At 35.6% G+C, this 19,863-nt stretch overlaps 1 protein-coding gene across 3 annotated transcripts in view; it reads right to left on the reverse strand.

The window, feature by feature from the left end:
• Window positions 1-1,564: 1,564 nt before the first annotated feature.
• The window catches only part of Fstl5 (follistatin like 5), a 507,741-nt gene continuing 489,442 nt past the window's right edge, over window positions 1,565-19,863 (reverse strand). For all 3 annotated transcript variants that reach the window (XM_035451280.1, XM_035451279.1, XM_035451277.1), the window contains one exon: window positions 1,565-2,267. In XM_035451280.1, the coding sequence (XP_035307171.1) occupies window positions 1,565-2,267 (703 nt within the window). The remainder of the gene's footprint in view (window positions 2,268-19,863) is intronic.

A 19,863-nucleotide genomic window follows, 5' to 3' on the forward strand; every position in this document is an offset into this window, starting at 1 on the left:
ATTATCACACAGCCCAGGGTTCTATATACACATAAGAGATTGCACACTATAAAATTCCAGGTCTCTATGCACTTTTACACAATTTAAACTTGAGTAAAATTTGTATTTAAAAAAAGATCTTATTGGATTACCTTCAGCAATTGGACATTATTTCAATAGCTCATTAGGAGTTTTAGCAACAACAATAAGAAGAAAAATAAGTAGAAAAGTTTCTCAAACCATTACTATTTCCTTAAACATGGATAGTTTTCTCCTATTCCAATACCCCAACATATTGGTATTAGTCTATTTCTACTCATCTTCTATTTTCTCCTTTAGTAAAAAGGGAAAAGGCAGTCAGTTTTACTTCTCTACACTACTCAAGAGACTCAGTTGGGTCACAGCTAGAGCACATGGTTAGAGAGAAGGTACTTTAGGATATGAAGGAGTAGAAGTCATTTTGGAAAATGATGAAGGTTGGCTTCCTTGCTAGATACATCTGAATAGCAAAAGCAATGGAGAAGTTCATCCCTGTTCTCCACTGTGTCCTCATCCTGTTTCTGTTTCTTTGCAAAATCATCCATCTTATTTGGACGAAGCAAGGGAATGCTGTAGGCAACTGCACTACAGAGAGTGGTTCCAGTTCTGTCTCATAGTCAGTCTCCCTACCAGTAGTTCTTTTTGTGTAGACACAGTAATGTTCCTTTCCTAGAACAGAGAAAGTTCCTGGTTTCTGCAACACTAGGCTACAAAAAAAGGATCAATCCTGATAGCAAAGAATGTAACCTGTATAAGCAGTTGAATTACTAGATAAACTTGCACCCATGATATAATGCACTCCAGTGTATGAAAGGAAAATGTGTACCCAATACATTGCCAAAGTTTTTGCTGTTCATATTCTTTTCCTACCTGTCCATTTTATGTAGCAGAATGCACATTATACAGTGAGTACTGGATAGTTTCTCAGCTGTATATGGCCCAAGGCCAAATTATGCCTTCACATGACATTTCATTGAAGGTCAAACAAATGCCTGAAGGCAGGATTTGGCGCAAGATATAAACATTTCTTAATGACAGTAGATTCATAGCTATGAGGTTGCCCAATATGCAGAGTTTAGCCTTCCTTTTTCTCCTATGACATTTCCTTCAAGGCACAAAAGATTATTAACAGTGGACAGGACAGAGTATTTTGAATTAATAATTTTAAGGTTCCATCAGACCTTTTATTTTCAGATATAAGCATAGCAAAAGGACAGAGAAAAAATAAAATGCCTTAAAAAATGACATGATGCTTAGGTCATCTGAAATTCCCTGCAGTTTACTTTTCTTAAAGAATTTTAAATCTCCTTTTGTTGGTTTAAAATATAGTTACATGTTTGATTCTTGTGAGTGCTGTAATTTCTAATCAAATATTGTGTGAAATGTTTCTAATTAGCCAATATTATTATAAAAAATCTAGCCTATTTAGACAAACAAAGGGGTTTTGACTAGGATATAAACTTGGAAAAGTTAAGTTGTAATTTAAATAAGGATTAAGTGCAATGTACTGTAAAACTCTTCCTCCATAATTAGGTAACAGGGGTCCTTAGGCATCTCCAACCCAAACAACAGTATTTCCTTTCTGAACTTCAGTGATCTCACAGTTTAACTTATTAAGGCGACCATCCAGAATGAAGAGAGAATCCTTAGAAGGTGTCATCAGGTACTGTCCAAACAGGCCACTGCCTTGGATATGCCTGTTCTTCCGACTCCAGGGCCAGTCCTCTGTCTTGAGAGGTTCTTTGAGGCTTTTGATCATCTTGACCTTCCCAGACGAGAGCTCCACAAAAAGCACATCTGTTTGTTGGCCTGAGCTTCCATAGATGTTATACTGGTGGGCTTCCGTGAAGGATGGCTGGAAGGCCAAGTCAGATATGTGCAGGTTGGTATGAATGTCAAAAGCATCCAGGATTTCTCCTCTGATGGTGATATACTGGACTCTCACAAGACCTTTCACATCATTAACGCTGACAAGATAGTGTCCATCTGGAGAGATGTAAGGGGTGCCTGTCACATCACTGTTGAAGCCGATGACTGAGTCAGTCACACTGTCTACCACGAGCTGTGGTGGAAGGGCTCCAGTGACATCAGGCTTGCAGCTAATGAAGTAGTATCCTCCCAGATGGGTGTATGCCAAGGAGAGAGGAATGCACTTTGAGTCCTTCAGGTTAATTGTTTTGATGTAGGACATGGTTTCAAGATCAATTTTATGTAGTGCTGCTTCATCTTTATGAAGAATAAATCCAAACCTGAAAAGATAAAGCACAAGTTAGAAAGGAAAGTATAAAGTTTGTACCCAAAGACAAACATCACAGACAGAAACAAGGTCCATCCCAACGTATGGCCTTGATTGCTATGATGAAAATCTATAATGGCAGAATTAGTTGCCCTGTTCCAATACTTTCTCAAAATTATTTAATTCTCTTTACATCTAACTAATTATCAATTATACTAAATAAAGGATAATAAAGCAATGGGTCTAGTTAATGTAAACAACCAATTTTACTTTTAACATAGAGGGATAATGAAATGTAGCTTTTATATCGCTAAAGACGATGCTTTATAAAACTGGTTCACTGATACTAAGGCTAGCAAGAATAACAAGTTTGAAAGAGCGAAGGAGGTCAGAGAGACAGGAAGGGAGAGAGAAAGAGAAAGACAGAGAGAGATGGAGGAAGGGAGGGTGAAAACATTTTAAACAAAGTTATAATCTAAGAGTCAGCATTCAGTCAGTTTGGGTGTTAGTAATATTAATGGTATAAATTTTGGATAATTCTAAAACCTAATGAATTAAAAGTCAGAGAAATACTGTTCTCTGTTCACACTGTTCATGTGAAGAAAATAGATGATTGTATTGAATTAAGATGAAATAAAACAATATAAGATATAAAGTGGAGGATTAGGAAAATGAGGAAACAATACAAAAGGAGAAAAGAAAAATCACACTGAGATTTTTTTTTAAAAAGACATAGGGAATAATTATTTTATATTTACCAGAATTTCATACAACACACATTTATATAGACATATACATGCATATTTTTAAAATGAAGTCATGCCACTTGGAATGAAATACTTTCTACAAGACTCATGTACTATCTAACACAACCTGTGTACCAGGCATGATCATCCCCCTTTCATGTATTTGCTCAGGAGAGTCCAACAGAGCACTAAAACAATGTAGTTTATTGCTATTGCACTTGGTTGCCTCTCAGACATTGAAAGAAAGTCCCTATTTATTTAGACACCAACCTTTTTGGGACACTACACTGGGAAGATTTGAGTTATAACAGACCCAAAATATCCTTCACTGATGACTAGCTTTCGTAGAAACAGAAATTGATGTGCTACCAAGGAAGGAAAGCAATAAATAGTCCTATTCAGCTACAGTGTCTATGAAACACACCAACGACCAACATAGCAATATATCCCTAGAAGTGCAATAGTGGCATTTACATCCTTATGGTAACCAGAAGTGTCCTAATTGGGCATAGACCCACTTCACAGGAAGAAAAAAAAAGTCACACATTTACATTATACCTAGTCAAAAATCCATAGCTAGTAAGATCATAGATATTAGAGCATAACCACTTTCTTAAATGAGTATAATTTCTAACTGTATTATAAAGACTTATACCCTCAGATAAATGGCAATCTTATCTCTCATCAAATCACCTTCTTTTTGAAGCACAATAATATCATTACAGAAATGCAGGTCCAGTAAAGCTGCAGACAACTGACCTTAGGGTGTTCCTTCCCTACAACACAACTCCTACATCTAAGGCTCAGAGGACATCTCAAAGGAGGTCCAAGGAAGATTGTTAGAGCTAGAGTATCAGGAATTTTTCTGTGAAATTGTGTCTTCTGGCATTGATAGGGAAGCTACACCCATGAAATCTCAACAGCATGGCTGCCCCCCTAAAAAATTTAACACTCCAACACTAACTGACTAGCACTCCAACACTAGCTGACATCACATCATAAATGGGGAAATATCACTGGGTCCTGTCTCTAGCAGAAGTTCTACAAGCAATTAACAAGTGTTGAGAAAGGAATAATGCACTTTCTCCAGGGATGAGTACCCTGACTGATGATGCAGTAACAAGTGATCAGCCCTAGAAATATACATATGCAGACAATACTCGTTTAACTCAGCAGTTACATTTATGTTTATTTGGTTTCTCTCTCTCTCTCTCTCTCTCTCTCTCTCTCTCTCTCTCTGTGTGTGTGTGTGTGTGTGTGTGTGTGTGTGTGTCTCTCTCCCTGTGTGTGTGTGTGTGTGTGTGTGTGTGTGTGTGTGTGTGTAACCCCAATGATTAATGAATCGGCTGTTAATTTGGGAGGAGCTATTAGGGTGGGAAGTAGTGAATGTGGGAGGGGTAGGGAAATGAGAGAGTAGAAAAATGAAGTAGTTTTATAAATTAAAAATAACTACGTAGATAACCAGTTACAAGAAATGAGTTTAATTTTTAGATGGTAATAATCATGGGAACTTTGTTTACATAAATAAAACTATTTCCACATCTGATAAAAATAATTCCAGCTATATCTTTTTATCAAGACATTAGTATTAATAAATACATAGGTTTACTATAGTAAAAATTTCAGAAAGCAGTATGCATTACTATGGATGAGAAGGCATAATTTAGTACAAAGATTTACTAATTATTCTATTAAATTGTGACTGTTTCTACATTTCTTATATTGCATATAGTTTTAAGTTTTATACTAAAGACTTAAATGTACAGAAAATCATTTCAAGAGCCTTGTAAATTTTTATAGGAGAATGCATTATAAAAATATTGAACATCAAGTCTTCCTGATTTTAATGAGTCTAGAAATTCTAATGCAATAAAAATTTGAAAAGTTTTTAGTGATTAATGCTTAGTCTGCTTACTGCTTCTAACTTAGTAACTAATATCATCTCCCTGTAATTGTAATATTGGAAACAGTGTTTCTAAGGTATTTCTGAATGATAGCCACACTTTCAAGTTTGTTTCTTGGTTCATTATTTCACTGTATGTTAAAACCCATATCTTTAGTCTTTGAATAAACAACTCATGCCAAATCCATAGTAGATAAAAATGGGAGTTCTGAACATGTGAAAGAACATTAACACTAACAGAGTCTCTCTGGCAATGGATGGGGGTGAGATGGAGGAATGAGAAGACAGGAGGGAGACTTAGCATGTAAACTAAGATTGTTTTCAATTTAAATAAAAATAATTAAAAAGTAACATCTAAATATATCACACCCTTTAATTCTTTTCTAAATAATACAAAACAAAATGTCCTTCAATAGCTAGATGATTCACAAAATTTACAACTCAGAATAGATACCATACAATCTTAGTTTTTGCTATCCACATTCAAGTTTGTCTTAATAAACAACTCTGACCCATTGCCAAATAAAACATGCTGTCTTCCCATTAATGAATAATAATTATGAAAACGCTGGTATAAAAGTATACCATTAATGACATTATGAGTTCTAATGGAAGATTTATTTTCAAATATAAATTGTACATTATCTCAAAGGAAAAGCAATAGTGGACTTATTTAATAAAAACAACCAAATCTAGGCATTTAGGTTTTTCCAGTAATATGGAGTACTCTAGTCCCTTTGGACAATGGGTTGTACTTGCTAATGAGAAAGAGTGAGTCTAGCTCATTGTTCACCTGAACTATTTCAACAGTGGTTGTGAAGGATGTACCCACATTTTCTGAGCTATACCTTGGCATCTTTTCCATAACTTAAAAAAAATGGTCCAGTTTAAAATGCAGGAGCCACACAAGGATGATAAAATGGTACTTATTTGGCCCCATACTGTGCTTCAGGATTGAGCACTGAGCCCATAAGCAGATGCAGGAGGTGCCATCAGTTTCCACACTGTTTTATTGGTTAGAAGTGATGTTATTAAATAAAAGTCATCTCTTAAAATAGCTTGGTATTCAAAATGCTCTCCTGTTCATTAAGCTGTGATTATTACTTATGAGACTCAACCTTCATGCATGTTTATCTTCATAAAATCCTGCATGCTGACAGTTTGTCTAGCATTTGTAAAAATATTAGGATAGAAGTTTGAAGCAAATGCATTAGAATTGCTCTCAAACTCATTTTGACCAGAAATTGTTATTATTTGACCTGTATAGCGCCATGTGGGTTGGTCAGATATAGTGTAGTGAATTATTTTTTTTAATTTTTTACTTTGTTTCCTTCCTTGTTTGTTTTCCCAAGGATCTGGTCAATGTAATTTATTTGCTTGTAAAAAAGATGTCCTCACTTCAGTCACTTTCTTTATGTTCAGCTGTGTCCTGCAGTTCTTCGGGCTGTAGTCAATTAGTGGCTTCTTGCCAGGATGGCTTAGTTTCCTGACACAGTTCTCACTATAATAGACTTTATGGAAATATGATCTTCTGTAGAGTCCTTACTTCCATAAGGTTCCATTTCTGCATTGGCAAGAAGAGGACACAGCATGGGAATACTTTAAGGAAGAAAGAAGTATCTGTATCACCAAACACAAAAGCAGCAGCATCGAAAGCTTAAGGAAATTGTTTTCCTGCAGGAGTCGCATATACTATATTTACTCTGTAACTTTATACATTTTGTATCTATTTCCTACTCACCAAACAGGTAAAGGTTTGGGTTTTTGTCATTGTTATGGTTTTTATATTCTTCTTTGTTTAATTTTAACTTCATCATATATACTTATTGTGCCTGGCACTGTTATACATTACACAAGAACCCTTAGATGCAAGTACACCACATATGAGGTACCCCATACTCACACCCTCCAACCTTTCACTTTCTACCCTCTCATCCATTAGTCCCTCTATTCCTCTTGGCAATTCCCTTTCAATTGTAGTGTCACATATACATGCATGATTTATTTGTGACAAAATATCACAAGCCATGATGTGCAAAGAAAAAACAAACTTAGGATCCAACTTTTATTACAGCTATCATCTCCACTCTGTACCAAATCTTCCCAATATGGTTCAGATGCCAGTTGTTCCCCAGGTGTGCATGGTGGGCAGCTGCATTCTCAGTTTGAAGTCTACACCTGGTGGAAGACCTAAGGAGTAGCGACTGTGTACTCAGAAGGAATTGTGGAATTCTCAGCCTCTCGGCTTACTGTTCTGATACTTAACCTTGAATGCCTCCTCTTACTTGATTGCATTGAAATGCTTGGTCCCTCAGGACAAACTGTTTGGACTGCTCAGTGCTGAGCTTTCAGCTTCCCAAACAGTGATTTAAATAGTTTCTTTATTTATAAAATGGGCTGCCTTAAATATTTTGTTATGGCAATGAAAAATGGAATAGTATACAAAGATATATTGTTTCATACTTGAGAGACCCGAGTGACAATATGAATCTTGTGTGTATTTTTGCTCTCTTTGGTATCTGTAGGATGAATACTCAGTTTATCCCTTATGTGGCATTTAAATTCTCCCTCCATGAAGGAGTAAATCATTCACTCTACTTTTTGTTTATATTCAATACAATGTGTTTTTAAGTTGTTGTGTGGTCTCTGATGTCACACGAATAATCATTCTGACAGCCTGTGAAGTAGCTAGTACTATGGTACATGCCTCTACCTGGATAGACTTCTACTGAACTATCTTCTGAAGTTCCTCCTCCAGACTTACTGAGTAGATGACCTACTGGCCACGGTAAGGTAGGTTCTGTACACATCTTCACATCAGAAGTCGATACTGGTATTAATTATGATTTTCCTTTTTTTCTTTTATTGCTAATAACAGCATATGTTATGATTGATATTGGGAACAAGATGTCTAAGGAAAGAGGGGAAATGATTGTCATGTCATGATAATCTAGAATCCCTACAAGGAAACTACAGTGTTTTGGCTACAGTGAGAACAGCAGATGTTCAGAGAGAAGCATGGCTGAGACATTGTGAAGCTTGCCGGAGTACCAATTAAAGATTCCTCAGGGGCAGGCTCACACACTAAAGTGCCATACCAATGCTTTCCTCATTGCCTCTTTCTCAGACAGTGCCCAAAAAGGTCAGTTTACTTAAAGTCTCTCAAAACCATTTTCAGTCATTGTCATACTCAGTAGCTTCCGAGAAGTCCAGATATGTTTAGTCCTGAGATTAATTCCCTGGTATACTGAGAAAGAAATTCTGTGATAGCTATTATTATTCATAAAAGTTTGCCATGGTGGGCACTAAAACATTGCTCTCACTTGTTAGCAGATGCACCAATGTGAATGTGGAAATGAAATCACCACCTGTAAGATTTGAAGATTAAAAATGATTTACTTGATCTTCATGAAGAACTTCCATTCACAGAGCTCTTAGAACAACGAAGCTATTTTCCATGTTACTTACTACTAATGTTTAGCCACATAGGTTTAAAATCCTCATCAGAAGCCTGGAATTCACAAAAGGCCCCTCCACCATTCTGACCTGAGCCTCCATGAACTTGATGTAAATAATCCTTTATATCCTTATTTAGGAGATGTCTACCATTTAATCACTCAGGACAGAAATAGAAATCATCGAGTGAAGCCTGAGTGCATTTAAGCAACAACACACACTGTGTCTTCAGAAAATCATGAGCCTTTAATCCAAAAAAAAAAAAAAAACACAAGAAAGAGAATTTCCTCAACCTTGTCGAATTCTTTTAAATAAAATTCTGAACAAAAACAATTTCAACAGGAAATATTTTTATGGACATGTCTGTGATTAATCCTTTATCCAAAAACATATGATTAAATTATAGACATATCCTAAATAAGGATATACGGGATTATTTACATCAACTTTTCTTAATCAGACTATAAATACTTTTTAGACTGGAAGGTAGGAAATGCTAAATAGATAAGGGATAGAGATGCCAAAGTCCTACTCCAAACAGAAGTAGAACACTTTCCAGCCTGTGGTGGATCACATACTGCCACTGCAAAGATGTCTTCTAGTCTTCATCACTGAAAGTCATCATGGACAGGAGTTATGAATGTGGCAGGAGACATCCATCAGTAGTTGGGAATTAATTTCTCTTAATGCTTTCTATTATCTTAGACTGGCCCACATAAGGAAAACATGAATTCTGTTCCTATCTAAACACTGGATTCAGATTGTATATGAATTTCACATAAATGAGTCAAAACCATATTAGGTGTGGCCATATTTACATTTTGGGGAGTGATACCAAGAACAAGAATTGCCTCATTTACTTATGTTTAAACTGAAACTAGGACAGATTCAGAACAATGTGCTACTTGGTGAAATGATGATTACTTGAAAGAATTTTGGTTTTGAAACATAGGCTAAAAAGTTTAAAATAAACAGTGTCCTCCTACCTCATCTCACTTTACTGAATTCAGTATATTACTGAATTTTCATAGGATAGATTGCATCCATATTATTTCCTTTTTCTCTTTGATTTTTATATTCTTTTCATTAAACAGAAGTAAAATACCATTCTGAATAATAAATTCTCTCTTCTTTGTTTTCTGGTGCTGTTATACAGATATGTTGGCAATCTGGTTCACCCAAGGGACATTAAGAGATAAATGTGTAATTTAATTATAATAAATTGAGAGAGTATGTTTCTTGAATTTTAATAAGTAACTTGAACCTATGTGAAAATCAGCATTAAGAATTCTATGGATGTCATGTATACTATAGACCACTTCTCAAATATTAAAAACCTTTACCTCTTTCCAATTTGTTAAGAGCTAAGAAACATTGAACTGACAAATCTTCAGATGATGTTTTAGAAGACTGGGTGAGCTTGTGTTTGTAAAACACATTAGAAATCTTACCACATTGTCTTTCATGGGACTTTTTTTAATGTAGAAGTTGACGAATGGACAAATGAAGACGTGGAAGAGAATAGAAAGAGGTAATCCATGATACATGAGTAATAACAGAAAAAAAGGAAAGCAAAAGCAAATTGAAGTGTCTATTCCTCATACTAAAAATCTTATCATGGAAAAAAACAACATCAAGGAATCACATTATTAACTATTTACCTAAAAATGTGTAAGATATGTCATTATTTATACAAATATATAACATAGTTTCAGTGGACTGTTTTTTATTGGGTTGATGACTTTTCCTCAAACAGTCAAGACCAACTAACAAAAACTGTAATACCAAATATGAGAAGCCTTATTTTGGGTTGTTGGTCATAGATGTCTAAGAGATGCCCAAAACATATATCCAATTATTGTTGACCTTGGTTAGCTCCATGAGATTAAAAAGTTAAGTTCTTGTTGCTTGAGATATGCACTTCAGAAATAGGACCCAGTAGCCCGTAAACTGGAATTTACCTGAATTTTCCCTCTATGTGGACTTATTTCCATGGCAATAGATGACATCATAAAGCTTTGAAAAGGAGGAAGCATATGACTGTCCTACCCAGCTATGGTACTTATGTATCACATCAATGACCTGTGTCTTGAGATAATCTTATAGGTGCAGTGTGCCAATAAACCTGGTACTAGCCAACTGCTGTCTATTTGGATTTAAGACCAACACATCAAAGGTGATACTATTTCTGTTATAAGAAAAGTAGCCAAATACTCAGTGTTAGTGACATCATGGTTATTGAATGAGACTCTGTAACGACTAATTTTCTAAACCAGCATAATCCTTAATAATTTTTTAATCCTTAATAATTTATAGCCATCTGTCCTTATATCCACAGATATGTGTACTCTTTACCTCTCATTTACAACATGAAGAGACTACTATGTAAAACCACAGCCAATAAATATGCAGAGTTGTGGAACCCAATCCCTATGAATACATGTACGAATCATTCCTACAATGAAGTCTCAGAAAACCTTGTGGAAGAAAAGGGAGAAAGATCTTAAGAGCCAGATGATCAGGGACTTTGTTATGAGATTGGTTTTCCTAGTAACATCAGAAACTATACTCATAAAGTCTCACCAACATGACTATTAAAGCATGAGCTGAACAAGGAGAATACCAATGAACATGACAAGTTGCATGAGGAAAAGGCCATGAGCCTTATCCTTATGCAAAGTATTACAGACAATTGAGTAAAGCTGAGAGTGAGAGAGGAGGCCCTCCTCCTCACCTAAGTGCATGCTGGTTGACTGTTTAATGACAAGTGGTCAGCCTGAAATACATATACAAGTAACACTGTATAGATATAACTGGCCATTTTTATGTACACACACACACACACACACACACACATGTGTATAAGCAATAAAATGAAGGAGAGTTGAAGATATCAACATTTTCCTATATAAAACTCCCATAAATTTTTAAAATAAGTAAATATATGTATGCAAAAGTGCATGTACTACATATCTAAGTATACACATACATTATAATCCACTAATAAAATCTGAAGTACATCAAGATATTTTATCTAAATGGAAAATATTGCTAGAATAAATTGTTCTGAAGTAGATGTATTAAATAAAATATATATTGTATTATTTAACATTAAAGAAAAATATAGGCTCCATGCATACTTTGTTAGACAATCAGCCTAAAATGAAACAAAAATATTTGGATACCTCACTTTTACACAAAATGAAACTTACATGAATGAAATGAGATTAATAGTGATAACAATAAAGAAACAGACAGTGGTCAATATGAGATCTCCTTAGATTAAATACAATATTCTGCAAATAAAATTGATAAGGCTTAATGAGTTGGCTATATGAATAAATCATGTTCAGTGAAACCTGAAAGAATGAGAGAAATTTTGACAGGAAGAGATCATTATTCACCTACATCTTTAATTAGTGGTAACTGGAAAGTAAAGTGAATGAAGTAAACCATTGAGCATTCCCTTCCAGTGAAAGACACTCATGATCTGTAATATCAAGTTTCAAATTCTATCTGTGCAGTGGTGGAGCATGCCTTTAGTCCCTGCACTTGGAAGGTAGACACAGGTAGATCTCTGTGAGTTTGAGGCAAACCTGTTCTACAGAGCAAGGTCCGGGACAAACTTCAAAGCTACAAGGAAACCATCTTAATGTTTCCCAAATTCAAATTTTATAAAGAATTAGGTTAACACCAGTCAATTCCAAAAAAATCCATGAATTTGTTGGCAATAGCAGTAGATGTTAAGTTTGAGAGCCACTGTTGATGTGGATAAAGTGGTGCTCTCAGATACAATTTTTAGAATTATAACCATTTTTAGGCTTTCTAGATAATAATTCAGCATATTCTTGTAAAGGTGAAGTGGGTATTTGCTTTAAAAATGCTATGATTATTCTCATTTCCTTAATAAATGCTCACATACACAAGTATAGTTACACAACAATGGCTTCAAAAAGGATATATTTTTTTTATCTAAAGATTCAAACAATAGAGGAAGGAATGAACTATATACCAGTGAAATTTGATAGTAAAGTTAGAAAAATAATAATGTGTAGGACTGACAGAGGAGTTCACACTTTATTTTAATATTTATCTTTCTTTTTATGTGTGTGTGCCTGCGTATAGGTATGCATATTACATCTGTGTAGAGGCCTGCAGAGATCAGAAGGTGGCATTGGTTCCCTTGATTTGGAGTTACAGGTAACCGTGAGTGCCATGTGGGTGCCATCAGGTGATCCTGGCTCCTCTTCCAGAGCAGTAAGGGCTCTTAAATACAGAACTGTCTCTCCAGATCCAGATGTTGAGTTTTAAATGAATACACTCTCCATTGAAAGGAATATTTTATAATTTGAAGTACTCAGAAAAAGTTTTTTCAATAATTGATCTCAAAGTTCATTCAAAAATTGCTATTTCTCTGAAGATAAAAGTTCTATGTATCCTTCAGAGACATTAAGAAGACATTTTTAATTATTACTCTATACATTTCTGATCGGTTTTGTTACTGCTTATAGGTATCCAAATACATAAAGAAAATGTTTCATGTTTATTAATGTGGCTCACTGTTAAAATGCTTACCTAGCACTCAGGAGGGTCTAAATTCTATACATACCCAATTGATGGGCTTGAAGATGTGTATGTGGTTTTTGTCCATATTTAACTTTATGATCTGTCAGCTGACTACAATTCAATAAACAAGAAACTAATTTGATTTAACAAATTGGGAACGTGTGTTAAAGATTTTAAAAAGTGGAATTTTCTCACGTTGCTAATGACACATTTGCTTGCATGTAAACAATAACTAGTAATTAGCATGAAGGATCTTCGTCATGTTTATGTACCTTATGATGACAACTAATTTCCTCATTACCTTGAAGAGATGATGATAAATGTGTATGAAAATGTTAGTGAAAATACATTCTTTCTTTTCTTTTCTTTTTTTTTTTTTTGATATTTTCGAGACAGGGTTTCTCTGTGTAGCTTTGGAGCCTATCCTGGCACTCACTCTGGAGACCAGGCTGGCCTCGAATTCACAGAGATTGCCTGCCTCTGCCTCCTGAGTGCTGGGATTAAAGGCGTGCGCCACCAACACCCAGCAAAAATACATTCTTAACACCATTATATACAGTTGAATAATTTTCTAAGCAATTTAAAAGCATAAGTTGAAAGGAATATGTACAAAGTGCTGATATAGTCATTCAGTGTTAACATATCAGATAAATTGCTATTAATAAAATGTTCATTTTATTGAACAATGGTTTAAAATTATATAAATATAGAATAATATTGTATGAGTGGTATAATTTAAAGCTTTAGAAATAAAATACAAAGAGAAAATTCTGTTTAATTGTGTCATATTCAGAAACTGTATAAGGCTTGCTTTGGTTATTTGGTTCAATTTTTATAGGGTTTGCCATGAGCGTAGTTCTATAACTTTGATAAGAATATCTATATATAAAAATTACTGATAAATGATTGATATATATGTATATGTATATATAAACAAAAAGATCTCTTTGTTCTAAGTAAAACTTCTGAAGCTTTTGTAATTGGTCACTATCAATTTGAAGGTCAATATTCATTAAAAGTCATGTAGATATAGGTAGGGACTGCTCATGATGCTTTAATAAAATGACTCATATATGCAAAGCCTCACATTCATACATAAGTAGGTTGAATTAATGTTAAGTGTTATGGTATGCTTACATATGAATAAAATGGAAAAGATTTGTATACACAAAAATTATTTGTATAGTCGACAAGCAGGGAGATAGAGTTAACAGTGTAGTTAAAAAGGGAGTAACAGCTAATCCCAGCTGAGGGTCCATACAAAGTGTTTCCATCTGTGATAGCATCAAAGAATTGTCACAGCAGAATTAAACTAAAACATAATCAATGGAAAATTCTTGTGTTTGTGGTTCTCATAGGGATAGGGCACACTAACAAATAACCCTGGTGAAAATGAAAACAAATGCTTTCCTCCTAATGAAATCTTTCAGTAAAGTAACCCAGGGATAGCATTTCATACTTACCTGAAGATCATTTTTTCAAAATTATATATTTGTAATTAAAAAATTAAAACATAATTATATAATTTCTCCCCTTCCCTGTCCTTCCTCTTATCCATGCCCTCAGTGTTTCTCAGATTGGTGACCTCTTTTACTTTGTTATTTTCACATATATATATGTTTAAGTAAAGAAATGTATAACTACAATCTGCTGAATCCATTTAGTGTTGTTTGTATGTACATGATTTCAGGGCATATTATTTGTAATTATATAGTGTTTTAGAGGACAGATTACCATGGAAGACTTATATTCCCTGTCTCTCTAGTCCTTAGTTTCATCTGGGGCTTTGTTTATGCATTGGAATTTAAAATTTTCCTATGTGTATTGTCATTATCTGGCTCCAGTGTAGGTTGCCATCTCATTGAGTTATTATGGAAGTACTTTCTCTGTCATTTCCAAGATACTTCATTTTTGAAAACTTGCCTTTAAGACTATCCTGTTACTAAGTCAAGTTGTGTACTCAAAACTCTACCTATGCTGTTTATCTGGAATTGAATTTTCAAAAGCATTTGAGGAGCTTCCATTGTTTACTCTACTACATTCAATTGGATGACTGAATTCCAAATGTAAAATTCTGTGTTCTTTTATTTTAATCTTGGAAAAGGTAGACCACTGCAGAGACTGAACTGATCAGACAAACTGCAATGGAAGGAAGTGGAACTTTTAACTATGCTTGGAATTGGGCCTTTCTGAATTCAGTAGCCTTTCCCTGGTGACCCCTGCTTTTAATTTCCCCAATGATACAATGGAGAAATGTATGAAGTATTATCAAGGTGATTATAGAATAGAAAACCCAAAATGTTCCTGATATTAATGCTGTAAATCTCCCCAAAGAATATAATCTCATGGATTTAATTTCTGTTTGTATAATGGTTGATTGTGCTAGCTAAGTCCCAGAATACTCTGAGAATAAATTGATTTCAGGAACCTCCATGTTTTAAATAATGACACTTCTATGAAGGGTAAAGAATTGATAGTTAGTGTTAATAACAATGAGCTGAAATTGGTTGTAGTTAACTTGCAATGAAATCTTACTGCTCCTATTCAAAAATTATATAATTCATTAATTCATGCTAATGAATTTAGAATTTAGTAATGACAGCCTTTTTCTTAGCATCTTAAATTGATTTACATTATCTTACTATTATTTAATTTTGGTTGTGAACCTAGCCTTTCATGGCTGAGCCATCTCTCTAGTCCATATTATTTGATTTTATCTTAGATTTTACTTAAAATATTTTGAAGTGACGAAAAATATATTTATATGTTTCTGAAAAGTATGCACCAATTAAGAGCAGATGGAAGATACAAAAGAGTCTGCTTCTGAAGAAATCTAGTTAATAGGATGGAGCTTAAATGAAACTGATCAGGAGATTAAGTAAAGACAGGTACATTCAAACATAGTCTCCAGAAAACAAGGTTCAAAATGAAGATGATAACAAATCATAGGAAAAATCTTGCATATAATATCTTTCTTTTTTTGTTTTTTTGAGACAGGGTTTTTCTGTGTAGCTTTGGAGCCTATCCTGGCACTCACTCTAGAGACCAGGCTTGCCTCAAACTCACAGAGATCTGCCTCCTCTGACTCCCGAATGCTAGGATTAAAGGCATGTGCCATCAACTCCTGGCCAATATCTTTCTTAATGCTCCTTAAAATAAAATTGTTTTAAGGAAGAAAATTAAATGTAAATAATAGTATGAATTGATCATGTTAATTTATTTTACTTTTTAACATGTTTCTAGAAGAATCAAAAGAGCTGAACCTTATTGGCTGTTGATTAAAACATTATTACTGACTTAAGAATGTTCCCATTGCAGAATCAGTCTACCTCAAGATCCAGCCATTCCTCTCTTGGTTATATACCCAAATAGTGCATGTTCATACAACAAGGACATATGTTCAACCATTTTCATAGCAGCATTGTTTGTAATAGCCAGAACCTAGAAGCAACCTAGATGCCCCTCAACTGAAGAATGGATAGAGAAAATGTGGTACATTTATACAATGGAGTACTAATCAGCAGAAAAAAAAGCATGGAATCTTAAAATTCCCAGGCAAATGGATGGAACTAGAAGAAACCATCCTGAGTGAGGTAACCCAGTCACAAAAAGACAAACAAGGTATGTACCCACTCATATATGAATTTTACACATAGAGCAAAGGATTACCAGCCTATAATCCTCTTCACCAAAGAAACTAGGAGACATGAAGGACTCTAAGGGATAAATGGTCCCCAGGAATGGAAGTGGCATGAACTCCTGAGCTAATTGGGAGCATGAGGGGTAGGGGAGAGGGAACTGCCACAATAAGAGCAAGAGAAGAGAAGTAGAGGAGAGGAAATGGAGAAGCAGAAATATTCAGTTGGGGGAAGAATAGAGGAGAGAGAGCAGGATGAGAGATACCATATTAGAGGGAGCCACTATAGGTCCAAGAAGATATCTGGAACTAGGGAGATCTCCAGTAACCTACAAGGATGACACGAACTGACAATCCAGGCAATTGTGGAGAGGATAACCTAAAAGCCCTTCCGCTAAAATGAGATTGATGACTACTCTTTATGCCATCCTAGAGCCCTCATCCAGTGGCTGATGGAAGCAGAGACAGACATCCACAGATATACACTGAGCTGAAATCTGGAATTTAGTTGAAGAGAGGGAGGAATGAAGAGCAAAGGGGTATGTCCCAGGTTGGAGAAACCCACAGAAACAGTTGGCCTGAACAAGGGAGAGCACATCAACCCCAGATGGTGTCTGGGAGGCCAGTACAAGACTGATCCAGACCCCTGAACATGGATGTCAATAAGGAGGCCTCTGCACTCCTGGGAACCTCTGGTAGTGGATTAGTATTTTTCCCTGATGTAAGAAGGGACTTTGAGAGCCCATCCCATGTGAAGGGTTACACTCTGGCCCTGGACACATGGGGAAGGGCCCAGGCCCAGCACAGGAATATTTGGTGGACTTTGCAGAGCCCCCATTGAGGGCCCTACCCTGCCTGTGGAGTGGTGGGTGGATGGAGTGGGGGGGGGGTAAGCTGGGCAGGAGAGAAGGGGTTGAGGGGAGGGAGAGGGAGAAGGGACTTACATGTGAAACAAGCTTGTTCCCTAACTTGAACTAATTTAAAAAAATTAAAAAAAAAGAATGTTCCCATTGCAATAAGGCAATGTTGTGCTTTCTTTTCAGAACACATTCACAGAATCAATGGGTTGTACAGCATCTTTTGCTTTGACTTGGTGGAATTGGTAAGCTTTACTTTACTTATGTTAGGGAAAGTTTTGTTCTCTGGTCTGTTTCTCAGCCTACTGTGCTTGCCCTTGCTATCTCTTTATATTTGATGGACACCTGAAGAATTTGTTCTTTGAGCTGGGGAAAGTCAAGATTTATTTAAGGGCTTCCACCACTATTATTTAAAGGGATTTAAAAACAGACTCAAAATCTTTTTATGCAAAATACTATGCACATTTTCTTGAGCCTCATGTTTTTCTGCAATCTCAAAGTAGTATTTGGAATTTCCAGGAACTAGTAGTAATTGTTGAATATAAATGAATATCAAAACATTGACTCATTGTGACAAGTTTAAACTCTTCACCACTTCGGAAACCATTGTCACTTTGTAATTTCTATACTTTCCTGTTTTCTAAGCATTTGTGGCCCCAGATCGTCTTATTATCTTTATAAAATTAACAGAGTTTGTTTTTGTTTGAAAACAAAGAAGGTTTATTGTAAATTAATGACTATATAAAACTCTTCACATATTAGAAGTTCTACTAATTGTTCCAGCTAGCATATTCTAATTTACCAGTATTAAAATGATTCAGCAGCAGCACTCCAGTTTCCTTTGCTCTCTTCCCTCTCTTCCCAGGAGAACCTCCAGAATCCTCCCTGCCTTTGTTCTAGTACTGATGTGTGTTCAAAATGCATTTCATGTTACTGACTTGCCTCTTCCTGTACAAAACCATTAAGTGTTGATCACAAAGAACTGGATATTGAAAACAACCTTAGTCCATCCTTATATTTAGTCAATAGTCTTTTAAAGAGGGGGGTAACCCTCCCATAGAAGACTGTCAATTTCATAAGGCATTAGCCAGATAAAGGTGACCAATACAATTAGACAGATACTTGTTTGGAAATAGTAAAGAATAACCACATTTAAGTGCATGAATAAAAATCCCCTATGTCTACTCTATCTTTGTGTTACATATATTTTTCAGTGTCTTTTGTCTGATTTTAGTTGTCATTTCAGATGTTATTTATGTATCCTAGGAATACCCACAGGTGACATTATATGTCATAGTTTATAAAAGTAGATATGAGCCAAGTAAAAATTATTGTATAATATTCAGTAATTAAATTCAACAAGCACTGGTAGTCAAGGACAGTTAGACGATGAATGACCTAAGGATAACATATAAGGTAGTAGTCATCAATCAGACACCCACAGCTAAACACTGAACTGAACTACTGGAATCCAGTTGCAGAGATGGAGGAGTGATGAGCAAAGGGGTCCAGACCAGGCTAGTGAAACACACAGAAACAGCTGACCTGAACAAGTGGGAGCTCATGGACCCCAGACTGATAGCTGAGAAATCAGCATAGAACTATTCCAGACCACCGGGAATGAGGATGTGAGTTTGGAGGTCTGGGAAATCTATGAGGCGTCTGGTAGTTATCCCTAGTACTTTGGGAGCCCATTCCTCATAAAGGGATACTCTATCAGCCTAGCCACATGGGGGAGGGCCTAGGCCCTGCTCCAAATGATATGACAGACCTTGAAGATCCCCTATGGAAGGCCTCACAATATCTAGGGATCAGAAAGGGGATGATGAGATAGGGGGCTAGTGAGGGCCAGGGTAAGAGGGGAGGGAGAGGGAACTTGGATTGACATGTAAAACAAACTTGTTTCTAATTTAAATAAAAAACAGAAAAAAAGAAAATTAAAAAAAAAAGAATAACATATAAGCCTGGGAATGGTGCCAGCAACCTTTAATCCCAGCACCAGGAAGCAGAGACAGGCAGATCTCTGTGAGTTAGAGGGCAGCCTGGTCTACAGAGCGAGTGCCAGGACAGCCAGGGCTGTTAATGCAGAGAAACCCTGTCAGGAAAAAAAAAATTAACATATAAATGAAAACAACACTGATGTATCATGAATCCAAGTGGATGGGAGGGAGAAAGAACTGTGGTTGATATGTAAAATAAGATTGTTTCTAATTTAAATTTTAAAAAGTCTAGGGAAAAAAAAAAGATGTGTCAGAACACAGTCCAAAAACGGAGTTCTGTGAGAATTCTGAGTCTTGTGACCTCAGTTTCTTTAAAGCACAGAATTGTGGTTGGAATGTGTTTTCCTGCGCCTTCCAGTTGTAGAAGATAGCATTGAGTTTACTGCTGCTATTGTTGCTCATATGCCTCTATGGAAAAACATCTTTTTTGCCACATGTGTCTGG

The sequence above is a fragment of the Cricetulus griseus genome, assembly GCF_003668045.3.
Source record: "Cricetulus griseus strain 17A/GY chromosome 1 unlocalized genomic scaffold, alternate assembly CriGri-PICRH-1.0 chr1_0, whole genome shotgun sequence".
In the NCBI taxonomy this organism is placed as follows: Eukaryota; Metazoa; Chordata; class Mammalia; order Rodentia; family Cricetidae; genus Cricetulus; species Cricetulus griseus.